This window comes from Mobula birostris, chromosome 5 (assembly GCF_030028105.1).
Source record: "Mobula birostris isolate sMobBir1 chromosome 5, sMobBir1.hap1, whole genome shotgun sequence".
Lineage (NCBI taxonomy): Eukaryota > Metazoa > Chordata > Chondrichthyes > Myliobatiformes > Myliobatidae > Mobula > Mobula birostris.
This window is the reverse complement of record NC_092374.1, coordinates 173,073,956-173,092,285: the sequence shown is the minus strand read 5'-3', so window position 1 is coordinate 173,092,285 and position 18,330 is coordinate 173,073,956. Positions and strand designations below refer to the sequence as shown.

The 18,330-nt window shown below is 42.3% G+C and overlaps 1 protein-coding gene across 5 annotated transcripts in view; it reads left to right on the top strand.

Moving 5' to 3' along the window:
* Positions 1-17,295, top strand: part of ankrd10a (ankyrin repeat domain 10a) — a 53,508-nt gene extending 36,213 nt beyond the window's left edge. For 2 of the 5 annotated variants that reach the window (XM_072258900.1, XM_072258901.1), the window contains exons 5-6: positions 3,847-4,091; positions 15,355-17,293. In XM_072258900.1, coding sequence (XP_072115001.1) covers positions 3,847-4,091; positions 15,355-15,851 — 742 coding nt within the window. In that variant the 3' untranslated portion in view covers positions 15,852-17,293. Of the gene's footprint in view, positions 1-3,846; positions 4,092-6,378; positions 7,233-15,354 lie in introns of those variants that run through there. The other 3 variants (XM_072258899.1, XM_072258898.1, XM_072258902.1) reach the window with 3 other exon arrangements.
* Positions 17,296-18,330: the final 1,035 nt, after the last annotated feature.

Here is an 18,330-nt window from a genome sequence, read left to right as displayed (position 1 = left end):
TCCACTGCTGATGATATTTATCTGGAGGATGCTATTGACTATCAACACTGCTGTTTTAGATGAAGTAGGTGGTGAAACTAATTTGTAAGATTGAGATTATACCTTCCAGTGTTAGCCTGTGGTGGGTGTTTGTGAATTTTACATCCACTGTGTCGTGCAGGCTCTGTGAGGTTCTCAGTGACCATGCCATTACCATTTGCTGATGACACCTGTGTACCAGCTGAGATTTTCTCCAGCCTCTTCCAAGTACTACTCTTTTATCTGTGCAGAGGGAAATCGACCTTCCATTGCTTATCAACATGTTCAGTCTAGTTCACTGAGAGATCCTTCACAAGACACTTCGCTTCATTTGTGTGTTACAAATGATTTAAGAACGTTTACCCAGTTACAGATAATTACATCAAAACTTCTTTTTGGGCAGCTCAATCATCTTTTATTTTTCCTTGGGTTGGAAGCAATGCTCATTATTCACAAGTCCACCCAATAGACCCTCCAAATGGTCATTGAATTTGGTTTGTGTTGAAGGGGCTGAAGAAGAGATTAGATTTAGACCAGAAGACATGGAAGCAGATTTAGGCCATCCATAGAATCTGCTCCGCCATTCCATCATGGCTGATTTATTATCCTTCTCAACCCTATTCGCCTTCTCCCCATAACCTTTGACACTTTTACTAATCAAGATCCTATTAGTCGCTGCTCTATACCCAATGACTTGGTCTCTACAGTCATCTGTGTTAATGAATTCCACAGATTCACCACCCTGTATTAAAATAAATTGCTCATTATCTCTATTCTGTAGAGCTTTGATAGCTAGCATATTTGTGGCTTGTGTACGGATGTGGATGTCAATTCTTCTGTACAAACACGAGGAATGGTATTGGATTCTGTCATCTTTGGCCCATCATTTAGCTCTTGATGAATTAATTGTCTGATGCTTGATTATTGGATCCAGATTGTTGTCTTTCATGGTGTGTGTGTGTGTGTATATATCTGATCCACAAACGTTGCTACTTCTTGACACTTGCTATTGTACTTGTGCAGGCAGTTATCAATGAATTGCATTGTCAGTATTGCCAATCAATTCTGCCATATCAAATATTGTGTCACCTGTAGCTTTGACCACTTAAGTGAGCGTTTGTAAAATCGCTCAATGGCGTTGCCAAATCTGTAAATTGAAGTTAAATAAACAATTGGACCATCTCTGTCTGCCCATTGATTACTTTATTGAGGGGCTCTGCCTAGTTCACTGAAGAGGCCTGGCCTTAACTAACTATAATTTCATTGATTTCCACCTTTTCCTCAGGAAAGCTAAATGAGCAATAATCTAGTTAGAAATTGTAACCTCAGCCACTTCAAATATTCTTAATAAAATCATTAGTGTGTTTGCCTTAAGGATATGCTTTTCTGTTTATTTCTCTCTGAAGTGTTCAGTTTAGTCCAGAACTGAGAACTCACTGCAGACTTTGTTGTAACTTGTTCTATGACGAATTTCTGATTGCAGATTTAACCTTCATAAATTGCAATTTTACACCCTGTAAAAACTTGAGTATATATACACATTTCATTTTTAAAATGCACCCTGAAACACTGGCAACAAGTTTTATCTGCTCTAATGAAATTCTGGCTTTTAATCCTCTGTCTTGGTTAAGTGATACTTGATTTTTTTTTTAAATCTGCAGGACCATAAACAAGTTTGGGAAATTATGTCTAAGAATTCAATAATCCAAAAGTATCTATGTTTTTTTCCTTCATTAACCAATCTAGTCCACGCACTTGGGTAAAAATTGACATTAAAATACTTCTGACATGAAGGAGTGTCTTGGAGGAAGAAAGGATGTGGTGAGTAGGTGAAATTGGGTGTTTCCAGCGTGTATGTGGGTTGGCGGGTCATGGCAAGTGATGAATCTGAAAGATATATTAAAAATGGAGAAATTGGAGGGGGTGTGTGTAAAGTGTCTGGTAGTGGAAGTTGGTCTGTGCTTGGGCATGAGGCCCCATGGTGGTGATGTATTGTGTTCCAGTTATGAAATTGGGGTAGTGAGTAGGGTGTGGTGCTAGACAGCTAAACTGAGGAAAAAATTGATGAGGAGGGGTTTAGATGTTGGCAATGTTAGATGAAAGGAGATGAAACTTCACTGGTAGAGCAGAATGGTGTGGTGTGGGATGAGTTGGTTGAAAGGGTCTTAGTAGGTGAGGGATAGACAACAGTACTTGCACATAGGGTTGGGGAGCGCTATTGTCAGAAGCTTTTGGCTGGAGAAGAAACTACAAGGATTAAAATTAGAATTTTTTAGAATTTATTTAAATCTTGCATCCATCCCACAAGATGAGGGAGTAAAAATCTTTGCGTTATGACCCCATTGTAATGTACAGATATGTGAATTTAAAAGTCTAATGGCTTTTAGAAAGATGTCGTCCTGTAGTCTATTGGTCCTGGCTTTAATGTTGCAGTAGCATTTGCCAGACAGAAACAACTAAAACAGTTTATGGTTGGGGTGACTGTTGTCCCCGATGATCTTCCAGGCCTTCTTTCTGCACCTGCTACTATAAATGTCCTCATTGGAAGGAAGTTCACATCCACAGAGGCGCAGAGACTAGTTGAACTGGAAGCACACAAGGGAGGTGAGGACCCAGCTAATGCATTGGGCAATGAAGGAATAGTTGGCTGCTATGGAGATGAAGCTGTGAGGTGACAAGGGAAAGAAGAAATGTCAGTTTGCTCTTGGGAGAAGCATATTTGAAAAAGATCCTGTTTAGTAAGTTGGGTAATATACAAATATTGCTTGTTTATTTTCTAAATCTAATGGTTCAGACACTGGGAGATTACATCAGTGACTAGATTCCCTCTGAAATCTCTAAAATAAAACAAAAAGTGCTAGAAGTACTCAGCAGGTCAGGCTATATCTGTGGAAAAAGGAACATGGTTAATGTTTCAGTTTGAAGAGCCTTTGACTAGAAGGAAACAGAACAAGCTTGTGGAACTGCAGGTAGGGATGACCAGGGGAGCATCTGGTCTGTGAGTGAACTGCATTCACTATTAGTAGCACAAGGGCATGGGGGGAATGGAGATCAGGTTTGCAGCACAGGATTGACCATTAACTTCATGAATGACGAAGCAAAACACAGGGCCGTGTGACCTGCTCTCCCCAATCATTGAATCACAAAATAGATTAGCTTTCTGAACTCAGACCTTTTAAGAGAGCAAAGACTTTGGCACTCGATGTTTGTAGTTTTGGAAGCCATTAATATTATTGAATTTATCCCAGATCATAGGATATATAAATACATAGGATATACAAGGTTAGCTTCAGATTGTAAGCTAGGAGCAAAGAAGTAGAGGATCAGTGGATGTATTTAATTTTGAAATATTTTAAATTTTATCCATTTAAGAAATTTTAATTTAAATACTAAAGCTAAGGAAAATGTAACTGGCTAAATCTCCCATTTTGTAAAAACTAATGTGATACAGTTTTATGAATAGGCCTAATCAGTTTAGGATTATTCATAATGGAATAAGAGCCAGATATTTCACATCTGAGTGAATAAAAGTTTTGTTTAAAATTGTCTTTCTGAGAGGTTGAATCTGCTAGTGATTTTGAAATCTGCTTCAGACATCCATGCGTGATTATAATAATTTCCAATTAAGCAAACCTAATTTCAGAACCAAGTACCAATGCTGTAATGCTGTTATTGGTAGATTATTTTAATGCATTTATTTCTAATGCAGTCTTTCATATCGCCTTCAACAAATTGCCCAACTAATCTTTCCCATATGTCCAGATCTCTCCTGTGTTTGAAGCCTGATGTCAGGATGGAGTGTAATTGTTTCCCTGTTGCTTTGTGCAGTTTAAGGAATGCCAATGGGTTGACAGCAGCTCAGCTTGCCTTGGCTCAGGGGTTCCGTGAGTGCTCCCAGTTCCTGTGCAATGTGCAGAACCATCAGCTGAATGGTTTCTACACCAATGGCATCGCCAGCGGTCTTTACCGGGATAACTTGATCACCGACGGGCTAAATGGTTACACAGGAACCAACCGCAAGAGAAGCCATGAAGAATCTGAGCACAGTGGAATCAAGAAACCTAGAACTGAAGGTATGCAACTTCATCCACTCATTAATGATCTTATTTTTCATAAGTGTCATTGCACTTGTGTTGTCACCTCAGTAATCAACTGAACAGGGAAAGGACAGATATTACACAGCCTTTGCTGATGTGCGCCATCACCTGTAGCTCTGTCACTTAGATAGAAGGTTAGTTTAAACTCACAAACTCGCTCCAGCACAGTTCAAAGGGACTGCTGCAATCCTGGCAATGCTGGCGAGGTTAAACTGAGTCTGTCCCCTTAGGTAAATGACAGTTATCTTGAGGTATTGTTTTAAAGAATGACCCCAGGTGTCCTAGAGACAAATGTTTGTCACTCTCTGAACATCACAGAAGTAGAATATCTGTGCAGTATTGCTGCACTTCTGGGGCCTGGGTGTGCATAGGCTCAATGCTGCAGTTTCTATGTTCTGACATTTTACCCTTCAAAAGTATTTCAGTGACATTTCATCTACTGTGTCAATTTAAGGCCATAAAATCAGAGGGTCTTCTGTCATGGGAGAAAGGTATTCTGAAGTGCCCAGCTACTCTGGTAATTTAACATCTCCAAATAATCCCTTTCCCTGTTTCCTCAGTGCTGCAGAATTGTAATGTTAATATTTTCTTGCAATTCCCTTTTGAATGTTCCTCTTCAGTTTACTTCTATCACATTTCAGAACAATGGGAAAGTAAAAACCAAGTCTGAATTAAGGAACACTTTAAGGATGCCTCAAATTATTCATGGTTGAAATTCTAAATTTATCATTTGATGGAGCTTGATCTTTCTTTCCTGGACTAAGTTGAGGTCTACCTTGGGCTGATTTTCCACTTCCTCCTATCCTGCTTTGTTTCTCATACCATTTATGTCCCTTTTATGCTGCAATGGATTGAAAACCGATCTCCATGGAGGACTGTGCGGTCTACATTTCCTCTGCGTATAGTTTCTTCCAGCTGGGGTTTGAATCATGGCCTGGAATCTTGGATTGATCTTGAAAATGAAGAAGTCGATCTATAAACCAGGTTTTGAACACTTCAATGCTGACATCGCAGAGAACCAAAACCCTATCGTTTCACCTTTCCCACCTATCCACTCAGGCTCTACACAGTCCGAGTAATGGTCTGCACCCTGTCCACGGTGTATAACGAGGTACCATACTCGACTGACTATGTCCGCACAATGTAATCTACTTGGCAGTAACTATTCTTGTTTGGCTGCTTAAATAATTTTTAACTTTGTATTTGAGAAGCTTTAATATTTTTGCTAACCTGGACACTTCTGTCCCTCCACAATGGAGTGTAACTGAGATTCTGAATTTTCCTCTGCTCCATTCTGCATCCCCTCTTCATACCTCTTCCCGCCGTCCTTCAATCCTTTGTACTTCCCTCTCTACTCTTTGACTCGCCCTACCTTTCCCACTTCCCTCTGACCCTCGCTCCCTATCCATCATTCTGTGTGCACACCTTCTCCACACTACCAATCTAGGGCACTTTCTTTATCTGCCAAATGTTTCAACATATTTAAAACATTTTAGTCTGTTCTGATTAAGTTTGATTCTTTTAATTACAACATCTAAATCCAGCACACGTTTTGACACTGGGGCAGTCTGGCATCTCGCAGACATTGGTGCAGCATCAAGTTCAGGGATCTGAAACCAACTGACAAGTACTGACAGTAGGCAGCCTGAGAACTCAGCTTTCATCATTCAGAAGTTATCACAGCACCACTAAAATGACTGAGTCGTATTTTAATTAAAATGTATTCAGCAAAGACATAATACACTATTGGTTTATTTTTTTTAGTAATTCCTGCCATACATTGAGATTAATCACAGTATGAGCATCTGGACATGGACCCTTCACAGGGAGTGACTGGCAGTGGAGAAGGTTGTATAGGGGTGACTGTGAGGAGAGGAATGTACAGGGTGACTGCAGAGAAGGAATTATGGGTGGTCACAGTAAGGGGAAGGGAGGGAAATATGGGGATGACTGAGGAGGGGAGGGGTGTATAGGGGCGACTGGAGAGAAGGGAATATGGTTGGTGACTGTGAGGGCAGAGGTATGTCACAGTGGGACTGTACCTTTAGGACGTATACTGCACTGGGAATGACAGTAAGGAGAGAGACACTCCAGTCAGAATGACTCGGACTGCAGCACAGACATACGAGTGGAGTCTTCTGATAGATGTGAATTGCGTCGGTGGTGTTACAGAACAAGTTACAGCACTCGCAAGAGTTCCACTTTGCAGGGTGGTCTCCTCTTCAGAGCGTGTATGCTCATGGCAGATTCCTCCTTCTCACAGCTTTAGGAATTGATGGCTTCAGGAGCACAGCAGACTATACCGCCGATGACGACCTGCATGGCATTTGCCCAGAGTTCCAGCCTCGTGCCATTTCAGGTGGGGCTGGCGAACTCCCAGCTGAGATCAGAGAGGACCCCACAGCTCAGGAGGGTGTATCTTTTAGGGACCAAGATGTTGAAGTCTTCACAGTCTCTCCAATGCAGACCCCATGCCGCTGTCTAAATAAATATGCATATGACTTTTGACATGTAGCAGTTACAAAAACTGTGTTTCCTTTGCTGTGATTCATGATCTGGGCTGCTGCCTTCCAGTGAGTCATTATCACCACTGCTCAGTGTTTTCAAACAAAAGCTTTTACATCCTGGAGCAGCTAGGGGATGGAAAGTTGCCCAGTTATCAGCTCATAGGATGACTGAGTGCTCTGTAAATACAACTTCTACCTGCATGGTATACATGTACAAAATATATTACAGTGGGAATCTGTCCTATTTGCTTTTAGTCCGTTATGATGTGTTTGCTATGATGGGAGGTACTGAAAAATCCCTTTGAAGTAAGGGAGTGCTGGTGAAAGTTTGCCCCTCAAACATTAATTCTAAAAACAACTGACTGGGCTGTATCTCATTCCTTTATTGGGATCTTGCTGTGCAATCTTGTTCACTCTGTTTCTTGCATTAAAGTAGTGACCCCACTTGATGAATAACTTCACTGGCAGTGAATTTCTCAGCGGTGTTCTGAGGTTACAAAGGGTGCTTATAGATAATTGACTCCTTTTCTTCTGATAACTCTGGTGCTTTGAGATGATGTGTCAAACATGTTTCCACAATTTTTTTTTAATAAATAGCATTGGTACTTCAGAGTCGTATTTTTGTCTTTGTTGCTTACTTTATTCTCATCCCTTCACTAAGGCACTGTGATTCCTGGCATGGTGGGTAGTTCTTCGGCAAAAGCTTCTGACCCTGACTAGCCAATGTCAGCCAGATGTTCAAATGATGCTTTCAGAGCTAAGACCTTGTTTGTTCTGTTGGCTTTTCCCTTGGGTAACAATCGTACCTTCCCCTTGACTCTGGACCAGGTTGGTCCATACAATGAAAAATGACCCGATACCAAACTCTCACAGCAGATTGTGAAGCCCTGCATATTTTACTGCTGCTGCAGAAGCTGATGTGTGATGTATGAGAGTTTAGTTTGTGCAGAAGTAGTGTCAGAACCATCTACTTACAGTGCAGGGTAGGTTATATTTGTGCACTTTACAAGTTTGTATTGTACAGTCTCCTCGTTCAGGTTAAATTCCAGCGTTCTGAAGTGGAATATGCACATTTTGAATGAATGGTTTTGACAAAAAAAATCATAAATGCTGAAAGCCTGACAAGATTGAAGATGCTAAAATCACTGTGGGTTGGGCACCCTTTGGACCTGCTCCCAGTCTTTCTCACCTTCTCCCCTCTTCCCACCATCTTTCATAAATGCCCTCCTCCCACCCAACATGTACCCCACCTCCTTTGCCTCATCCGCCACTGTTGTGGCACAATTCTTCCCCAGACAAGTAACTATACCAAATCTAAAGGGGCAGAGCAGCTTTGTAGAGCTACACAATGATCATACTCATTAGTGACCATTGTGTGTACCTCTCAATTACAGTTTACAGAATCCTGTTTGAAAAGTGTAATTGGACTTGTGCTTTGCTGTAATTGCAGCAAGTTTAAACATTCCAATCCCACACCAGTTTAAAAAAAAAGAAAATCATCAGTGTGGGAACTTCACACTGATTTAATACTCCACGTTTCAGACTGCAGGAAAGAAGAAGGAATAACAGTAATTCAGATGCACAGACTGTGGTCCTATTAGTTGCCTCCAAATCAGAGGGAGATTTATACATCCAGACAGAAGGGTTGGTGAACAATGGAGAATTTCATGTGCAAACTCGGGTACTAGCAATGTAAGCTATGGAGACGCAAACACAAGAAAATCTGCAGATGCTAGAAATTCAAGCAACACACAAAATGCTGGTGGAACACAGCAGGCCAGGCAGCATCTATAGGAAGAGATACAGTCGACATTTCGGGCCAAGACCCTTCATCAGGACTAACTGAAAGAAGAGATAGTAAGAGATTTGAAAGTGGGAGGGGGAGATCTGAAATGATAGGAGGAGACAGGAGGGGGAGGGATGAAGCTAAGAGCAGGAAAGTTGATTGGCAAAAGAGATACAGAGCTGGAGAAGGGGGAGGATCATGGGATGGGAGGCCGAGGGAGAAAGAAAGGGGGAGGGGAGCCCAGAGGAAGATGGAGAGCAGGCAGGGAGTGATTGTGAGAGGGACAGAGAGAGAAGAAGAAAAAAAAGGGGGAGGCATCATAAATAAATAAGGGATGGGGTAAGAAGGGGAGGTGGGGCATTAACAGAAGTTAGAGAAATCAGTGTTCATGCCATCAGGTTGGAGGCTACCCAGACAGAATATAAGGTGTTGTTACTCCAACCTGAGTGTGGCTTCATCTTGACAGTAGAGAAGGCCATGGATTGACATATCAGAATAGGAATGGGATGTGGAATTAAAATGTGTGGCCACTGGGAGATCCTGCTTTCTCTGGCGGACAAGGCGTAGGTGTTCAGCGAAATGGTCTCCCAGTCTGCGTCGGGTCTCACCAATATATAGAAGGCCACATCGGGAGCACCGGAGGCAGTATATCACACCAGCCAACTCACAGGTGAAGTGTTGCCTCACCTGGAAGGACTGTCTGGGGCCCTAAATGGTGGTGAGGGAGGACGTGTAGGGGCAGGTGTAGCACTTGTTCTGCTTACAAGGATAAGTTCCAGGAGGGAGAGCGGTGGGAAGGGATTGTGGGGGAAGAATGGACAAGGGAGTCGCATAGGGAGCGATCCCTGCGGAAAGCGTAAAGGCGGGGGGGAGATGTGCTTGGTGGTGGGATCCCATTGGATGTGGCGGAAGTTACGGAGAATTATATGTTGGACCCGGAGGCTGGTGGGATGGTAGGTGAGGACCAGGGGAACCCTATTCCTAGTGGGGTGGCAGGAGGATGGGGTGAGAGCAGTTGTGCGTGAAATGGGAGAGATTCGTTTGAGAGCAGAGTTGATGGTGGAGGAAGGGAAGCCCCTTTCTGTAAAAAAAGGAAGACATCTCCTTCGTCCTGGAATGAAAAGCCTCATCCTGAGAGCAGATGCGGCGGAGACGGAGGAATTGCGAGAAGGGGATGGCATTTTTGCAAGAGACTGCCACATCTACTTTTTTTCTCTCTCTTTCCCTCTCACAATCACTCCCTGCCTGCTCTCCATCTTCCTCTGGGCTCCCCTCCTTCTTTCTTTCTCCCTAGGCCTCCCATCCCATGATCCTCCTCCTGTCTTCTATCATTTCGGATCTCCCCCTCCCACTTTCAAATCTCTTCCTATCTCTTCTTTCAGTTGGTACTGACGAAGGGTCTTGGCCCAAAACGTGAACTGTACTTCTTCCTAGAGATGCTGCCTGGCCTGCTGCGTTCCACCAGCATTTTGTGTGTGTTGCTTAAGCTATGGAGAGTTTGTTTTCCAATGATATTAAAAAGAGATTGAAGTGTGAGAATAGAGATGGTGAGAGGAGGCTCAGAGTTTGTGACTAGGTGAATGTTTATCCAGATTTAGGAATGCTCAATTCACTGCACTGTGATTGGTCCTAGGTTATTCGTATCCCTTAAAATTGTGAAAGGAATTATAGAAAGAGCGTGGTAATGGGGAAACGGCAAAAGAGTAATAGCCCTAAATTATTGCTACACTTGTACACCAGCTATGCTAAAGCAGGTTAAATAGGCAAGAAACTAGCTGCCAAGAGAGTTATTGAGTCAAACCCATGGCTGGGCATACAGGGTTCATTAGAGCACAAAGATAAAATCACTGAGGACGTTGTCAGTTTCGGAGTGAAAGCCCTGCAAGGCAGCTGCTCAAAGTAGGCATCGATCTATCACTACGATCAGTTCATCGGACCTGCCCATCATCAAGGCACAGAAATCACACTTACAAACCTTGTAACCAGAACTGCTTGTGAGATGTTGCCCAGGGATCGGGTCCCAAACCTTGTTTGTCCAGAAAGTTGGGTTTCCTCTGATTAAATCAGAGTGCGAAGCAGATTTATTATTACTAATTTAGATGATGTGAAACTTGTTGTTTTGTGACAGCAATATAGTGCAAGACATAAAATTACTATAAATTTTAAATAAATAAATAGTGCAAAGAAAAGGAATAATGAGGCAGTGTTCATGGGTACTGTTCAGTAATCCAATAGTGAAGGGGAAAAAGCTGTTTTTGAATCATTGAGTGTGGGTCTTCAGGCTCCTGTATCTCCTCCCTAATGGTAGTAATGAGAAGAGGGTACGTTGAGAATGGTTGGAGTCCTTAATGATTGATGCAACCTTTGTTGAAGCACTGCCTCTTGAAAATGTCTTCAATGGTGAGGAGGGTTGTGCCCGTGGTCGACTGGCTGAGTCTACAGCCCTCTGCAGCCTCTTTCAATCCTGTACGTTGGAGCCTCCATCCCAGGTGGTGATACAACGAGTTAGAATGTTCTGCAGTTAAAACTACAATCAGGTCTACGTGTACACTCCAGTATTTTCACATCGTCCTGAATATCGGTGTTCTCAACGTGAACAGGAGAAAGTTCCTTAATATAAAATTAAAAATAAGCTTTGGTTATGATGTCACTTAATTACATGATGTGGATAATAAGACATAACAGGTATTAATGATGAACTGGACATGTTGGATATCTGTTGATACCAGATAAGGCTGAGTACATGGAATGGTTTCAGCCCCTGTTTTGGAACATCTTAGATGATTTCACTCAAGTGTTTTTGTCTGAAGTATCAAAAATTCATGTGATGGTGTTTCAGTTCTACAGTTTACTAGGATGTGACATAATGTTAATTTTTCCACTTTCAATATTGTTTATGCAAATATATAATGAATTTGGTTATTTGGGACACATTGGGACGAGTACAGTTTGGCCCAATTAAGTGGCTGCTCCAATTAACTGGTTTCTTGAAAGTAATTAAAAAGGTCTAGAAAAGACAAACTACCATTTAACTGAGTAACAAATTATGTATTTAAATGAAATACAGAACAAATTAAAACATGACCAATACTACTACAGTATTATAACACTATTAGTTCCTAATAGTTATTGCTGAAGGAATTTATCAAGTGTACACTGCAGCGTTCCTTTGCTTGACTGTAAATGAACAAAATCAGTGTAGGCACCGAGTGCAGAAATGCCTTCCTATAATGCTCAATGATTGTGTCTTTGAAATCTTGATTTTTATTGTAGCATTTAAGATGATTGTCGATACTTTCAAATTCTTCATTTTTCTTTGTTGAAGTAGTGAAATCGCAGTGAACAATACTCTTCTGAATTGTCTTTCTCTTTATTTCTGTACTGTGTACATTACTATGAAGAATTCGTATCGACAATCATCTTGAATTTTACAATTAAAATGAAGATTTGGAGAATGCAGTCATTGAAAGCACGATTTGAAAGCAATCCACTATCTGCACTAGGTGTCTGCGCTGATTTTGTTTATTTAGTCAATCAAAAGAACATGTCGGCGTACATTGAATTCAACTGTTGATAACTATTAGGAATTAATAAACATTTTTAAAGTACTGTATTGGTAGTTTTCTAATTTGTTACTCAAACCGTAGTTTGTCTTTTTTTTTTATACATTTCTAACTATTTCCATGAAACTTCAGATTATTGGGAAAGCCGCTTAGTGGGGCCAAAATATACTTGTTCCTATGTGGCCCAATTAACCAGAATCCACTGTATATGTACAGAAATATAATTCACTTCTACTGAAAGTTGGATGAATAAGAATGGACATTCAGTTTTTTCCACAGAAGGAATTTCCTTGAGGATTTTCTTTCCCTCTCCTTATCCCTCATTGGTCTTTGCTCCTCTTCTACAGCAAGCTGAGGTTCATTAGACCTTCTCCCTGGACATCACAACCACTACTCCTGCTGGTCAGTGGGGTAAAGGAGTGAGTCAGAATATCACCCTTCCCAGAAGAGACCTGCTCCTGGTTACCCAAGCCCAGTGCTGAATGGTGGGTTGTGATTTAGGACTAGTCGTTATACAGGATGGTGCCATTGTTTTCAAATAAAGCTTGAATGTAGTCAGGCAGAAAAAACTTAGGAAGTATTCTTCATTAAATTTATTGGATTTTCTTCATAAGATCATAAGACATTCAGCCTTAAAAATTAGGCTATTTAACCCATTGAATCTACTTCAACATTCAATCATGGCTGACTTATTATCCCACTCAACCCCATTCTGCTGCCTCCTCCCTGAAACCTTTGACACCCTTATTAATCAAGAACCTATCAACCTCTGCTTTAAATATACTCAGTGACTTGGCCTCCTCAGCCACCCATGGCAATGAATGACAAAGATACACTGCCTCTAGCTAAAGAAATAAATTCCTCCTCATCTGTTCTAAAGAGACATCCCTCTATTCTGAGGCTGTGCCCTCTGGTCCTATATTCCCCCATTATTGGAAGCATAGTCTCCACATCCACTTTGTCTAAGCCTTTCAATATTGAACAAGCTTCAATAAGATACACCTCATTCTTCTAAACTCCAGAGTCATCAAACACTTTTCATACATTAACTCAGGATAATTTTCACAAACCTCTCCAATGCCAGTTATTCTCTTGCTCCATATTAATTGTGTGAATTTTCTTTGATTTTTCTCTGTCAGTATTTTTTCATGCCCTCCTTGAACTTATTGAATTTCCTTTCACCCCTCCACGCTGCATTTTCTCCATAGGCTCATTATTTTTTTTGGCCTTGTCTTTTCCTTTATGCACCTCATCATTCAGGCTATCTGAATTTGGCACAGCCACTCTTTTTACACGCTCTGGGCCTGTTGTCTGCATGGGATTTGGTGAGAAGTAATTTGTTGCTGCAAAAACAAGACTATTGAGATGGTAATGATCTCCCGTGAAATAGTGAAAAGAGATGAGAGAAGCAGAGGGTGTCTGTGGAGTAAGGGCATCACCAAATAGCAGAGATGACAGTAATTCGGTGTTGTTTGTATGCACATTAATGTCATACAAAATCAGTTTCTTTCAAGAGATCAGCATAACCCTATGATCTGTGGTTCCAAGAAAATATTTAGTTAGCTTGACCTACGTTCAGTAGCTAATTTGTTAGCTACCTCCTGTACCTAATAATGTGGTCTGCTGCTGTAGACCATCCACTTCAAGATTCAATGGGTTGTGCATTCAGGGTTGCTCTTCTACACACCACTCTTGTAACATGTGGTTATTTGAGTTACTGTTGCCTCCCTGTCAGTTTGAACTAGTCTAGCCATTCTCCCCGACCTCTCTCATAATAATCCCAGAAGATCAGCAGTTTCTCAGATACTTATACCATCTGATCTGGCACCAGCAATCATTCCATTGTCAAAAGTCACTTAGGTCACAGTCTGAACCTCTTGACCATGTCTGCAGGCTTTTGTGCATTGAGTTGCTGTCACATGATTGGCTGATTAGATATTTACATTAACGAATAAAGTGGTTATTGAGTGTATGTGCAACTAATTCAGCTTTTCAAATCACTTTGTACTTGTGTTGCCATTACACTCATTATGTTGCAATATTGAAGAACAAAAAGTTCTAGTCCCTGACATCAGCTAATTGGATAATTTTCACTGTGACCTTAATCTTCTGTGTATCATCCTCTTGGCCCACTCCCCTGATCCAAACTGTTGCTAGGGGTGTCTGCTGGCACTCACAAGCTGGCAGGATGTGGAATTCTCTGTGACCAGGATTGGAGTTAAAACTGCCTCTACCTATAACTGTTCTGTGGGGCTACAGTCAGGAGCTTGGTTAGAGCTAGTGCTGTGCTGCTGTGTCACATGGGAGCAGGCAGAAAGGAGGCAGTACTGTGGCTAAAATTCTTGCCCTCACGTTCTTCAAAGTGAGATCACCTCAGCCAACTTCTCCCTATCGGAGTCTGTCTGATCATCACCTTCAATTCTGCTCATTAACTAAACTCCACCTCCTTGCTCTTAAATGTGAACTCTCTCTCTTTCCCCCCACCCCTCCTGCCTCCTCCCTATCAGCCAGAGACTCTGCCCTAGCTGGTGCCGGGAATATGACTACAGCCCTCCGGTAACATTCTCCACATCATCTTCCTCTTCTGTGGAACAAACGCTTCCTCCCTGCTCCTGCTACATGTCCCTTATGTCAGGCTGGATCAGCACCATGGCTTTTATTTTCAGGTTAGGTTGTTGAACAGTTTAGCATGCTCATGGCACTTTGTTGAAGTGTGGAAAAGTGGGATGAGGAGCTGTTGGAATCGGATTGTATTTGATTGCTAGGGATGGATAGATGGAAAATTGCTGGTGTTGTGGCAGTATGTCCCTGCAAACAACCACTGCCTCCACCCAAAATTCTGAATGCCCTGACTACACCCCAATACCCTAACCACATCCCACACAACACTCCAACCACACTCTGCACAACCCCTGATCACACACATCCAACGTCCCCCAACACCCTGACTACACCCCCAACACACTTCACCCAATACCCTTACCACAGCATGTCCCACCAAATACCGCCAAACACTTTAACCAGATCACACTCCAAACACACCCTATCCACTATTTCATCCCACCCAACAACTGTCCCCACACCCCAGACTATCTTAGCCACACCATCCATGTGCGTCTTTGAATGCATAAATGCATGCGAGTGTGTGTGAAGTTCGTAGGTCAGGTTGCTCCAGGTCCTGTTCCCAGAGGAGGAGAGGTCTAACTTGGAGCTGCCTGTTATGGGTAGTGGTGGCCCTGACTGAGACCAGCCACTGAGCCCAACCACCTAAAGCTCGTGCATTACCAGCCCAGTCTCATCCAGCTCAAGCTGCTCAGCCCGAGGGTAAAGACGTGTTAGAAATGGTCGTTAACAGTAACATCTGCAATGTTCCCACCTCCCAGGTCTATGTCTCAGCAACAGTGCAGAAGGCTGCAGCTTCCTGGACGAGCCATTCACCAACCTGGCCTCTGCGAATGGCTACCTCCACACTTTCAGCTTCCCTCCAGATCCAATCAGCAGAGGGAATGGCGCCTCACATGGAATGGCCTCTGAATTGAGCAGCGGGTTCTGTAATGGTCCTGTCTCACCTCCCAGCAGCAAAAGTGGAGCAGTGGGTTCGGAGAGCTGCCAGCCGCTGTCAGAAATGTGTGGAGCCCTTCACCAGAATGGCAGTCCTAGCAGTTGTGTGGGTGTCCAGCCAGCATGGCCCTGCGGTCCCACCAATGGGCTCCACGGTGATCACGACCCACTCCAGTTTGGGTACTACCACGGCTTTGGAGACACAGCTGAGAGTATCCCTGACCTCAACAGTTACATGGAGCATGCTAGCTCGGTGAAGGTGGAGCAGAGCTACAACAATGCAGTCTGCAGTGTCATCCACCTCTTCCACGGGTCATAGGAAGGTGGTGTTTGGCTCTTGCTACTGTTTGTGAAGCTCCCCACTCCCATCTTTTCTCTTACAGGAATAAGTATAAAGCTTGAAGTCACATTTTGACTTAAAATCATTATTGTCTTAATAACCTGGAACTCATCCTTACGAGGACAGGTGCTGGTTATAGTGTCCTCTGTTGATGGCCAAGTTGTCAATGTTTGGTATACAGTTAAAGGAGGCAGTCTTTGAAAACTTCACTAATGTCTCTTTTGTTCTAATTAAACATCAGAGATGGAACCTGTAACTGGTGGTAGTCCTAAGTCTGTACATCCTTCCCACATGAATGAATCTTTGTCCTTCTATTCGGCGACTAAATTCTCAAATCTTGTTGATTTAAATTTTGTTAATCTGGTTATAGTGATTGTTATTGTTGAAAGACTTGTCATATGGATGTATCAATCAGTAAACTACAAATGTATGATTGTGCGTTAACTCACAAGGTCCAGTCCCACCAGGGATGATGGCGGAGACTGAACTCCATAGGTCTGATGACTTGCAGACTGGGAAATGGCAGACTCCCAACCACACAAGATGTTTGTTGGGGAAATAAACTCAGCTCTCCACCAGTCTGTGTGTCTAACTGAACCACACAAGTAAATATTCATCCATTACATACCATAAGACCTAGGAGCAGAAGTAGGCCATTCGGCCCATCGAGTCTGCTCTGCCATTCAATCATGGGCTGATCCACTTTATCCAGTCATCCCCACTCCCCTGCTTTCACCCCATACCCTTTGATGCCCCGACTAATCAAGAACCTATCTATCTCTGCCTTAAATACTCCCAATGACTTGGCCTTCACAGCCATTCGTATACGTATGAACAGGTGAGAACATTGTCCTGACTTGCATCTCAGTCCCGATATTACCATTTTATATTTGAATGCTGATTGGTACAACCTAACAACCATAGGATGTTGATATGCGTGCTAAGGACTATGACTAGATGTTTAATGTGATGGAAATTGAAGTTAGAGCAGAGATTCCCAACCCGGGGTCTACGGACCCCTCGGTTAGTGCTGGGATCCATGGCATGAAAAAGGTAAGAACTCCTGAGTTAGAGCAACAATTGTAGGACAGCAAATTTACACCATTGCTCTTCAACATCTCAGTTGGATTCTGAGTTTAACCAGCTCTGTGCAAATCTTAAGTGTGATGAGTAATAGTTATCTTTTTAACTTTTGAAATGTGTGTTTCTATCCATTTATAAACTTCAGATTTAATTGTTGAACTTGCATCTAAAGCCACTGTCTTGCCCCCAACAATTTCAGCCTATAACCACGTTTCAATCCTTTATCCTTACACCACTTTGCTCATTGCATGTTTCACACTTCCCTGCTGCATTGGAAACGTTTATTTGCTTTTTTGTAAAATGTTTGGTTTACAAAGAATTGAATAAAGATTTTTCACAATATTGTTTAAAACGGATCTGCCACGTTGTGTTTTGTTCCAGCCATCTGCATATGATTTTTCAACCATTCCAGAATCAATCAGAATCAGGTTTAATATCATTGGCATACACTATATCATGGAATTTCTTAACTTTGCGGCAGTGGTACAATGCAATACATGATAAATACAGAAAAAAAAATTATTGACATTTAAGTAATAACTGTCCATTGAGAGTGGGGGAGATTCAAACAAGAGGACATGAGTTGAGAGTTAAAGGGCAAAAGTTTAGGGGTAACATGAGGGGGAACTTCTTTACTCAGAGAGTGGTAGCTGTGTGGAACGAGCTTCCAGCAGAAGTGGTTGAGGCAGGTTCGATGTTGTTGTTTAAAGTTAAATTGGACAGCTATATGGACAGGAAAGGAATGGAGGGTTATGGGCTGAGTGCAGGTCGGTGGGACTAAGTGGGAGTAAGAGTTCGGCATGGACTAGAAGGGCCGAGATAGCCTGTTTCCGTGCTGTAATTGTTATATGGTTATACACACACACACACACATATGTGTATATTAAATAATTAAATTAAAAATAGTGCAAAAATGGACATTAAAAAAGTGAGGTAATGTTCATGGGTTCAATGCCCTTTCAAAAACCAATGGCAAAAGGTAAGAAGCTGTTCCTGAATTACCGAGTGTGCTTTCAGGCTTCTGTACCTCCTTCCTGATGGGAGCAATGAGAAGAGGGCATGTCCTGGGTGAAGGAGGTCCTTTATAATGGTCGCTGCCTTTCCGAGGTATCACTCCTTGAAGATGTCTTGGATACTATGGAGGCTAGTCCCATGATGGAGCTGACTACTTTTACAACTTTCTGTAGTTTCTTTCAATCCTATGTATTAGCACCCCCCCCCCCACCAGACGGTGATGCAGCCTGTCAGAAAGTTCTCCACAGTACATACGGAAAAGTTTTTGAATGTTGTAGGTGACAAACCAAATCTCCTCAAATTCCTAATAAAATAGAACATAGAAAACCTACAGCACAATACAGGCCCTTTGGCTCACAAT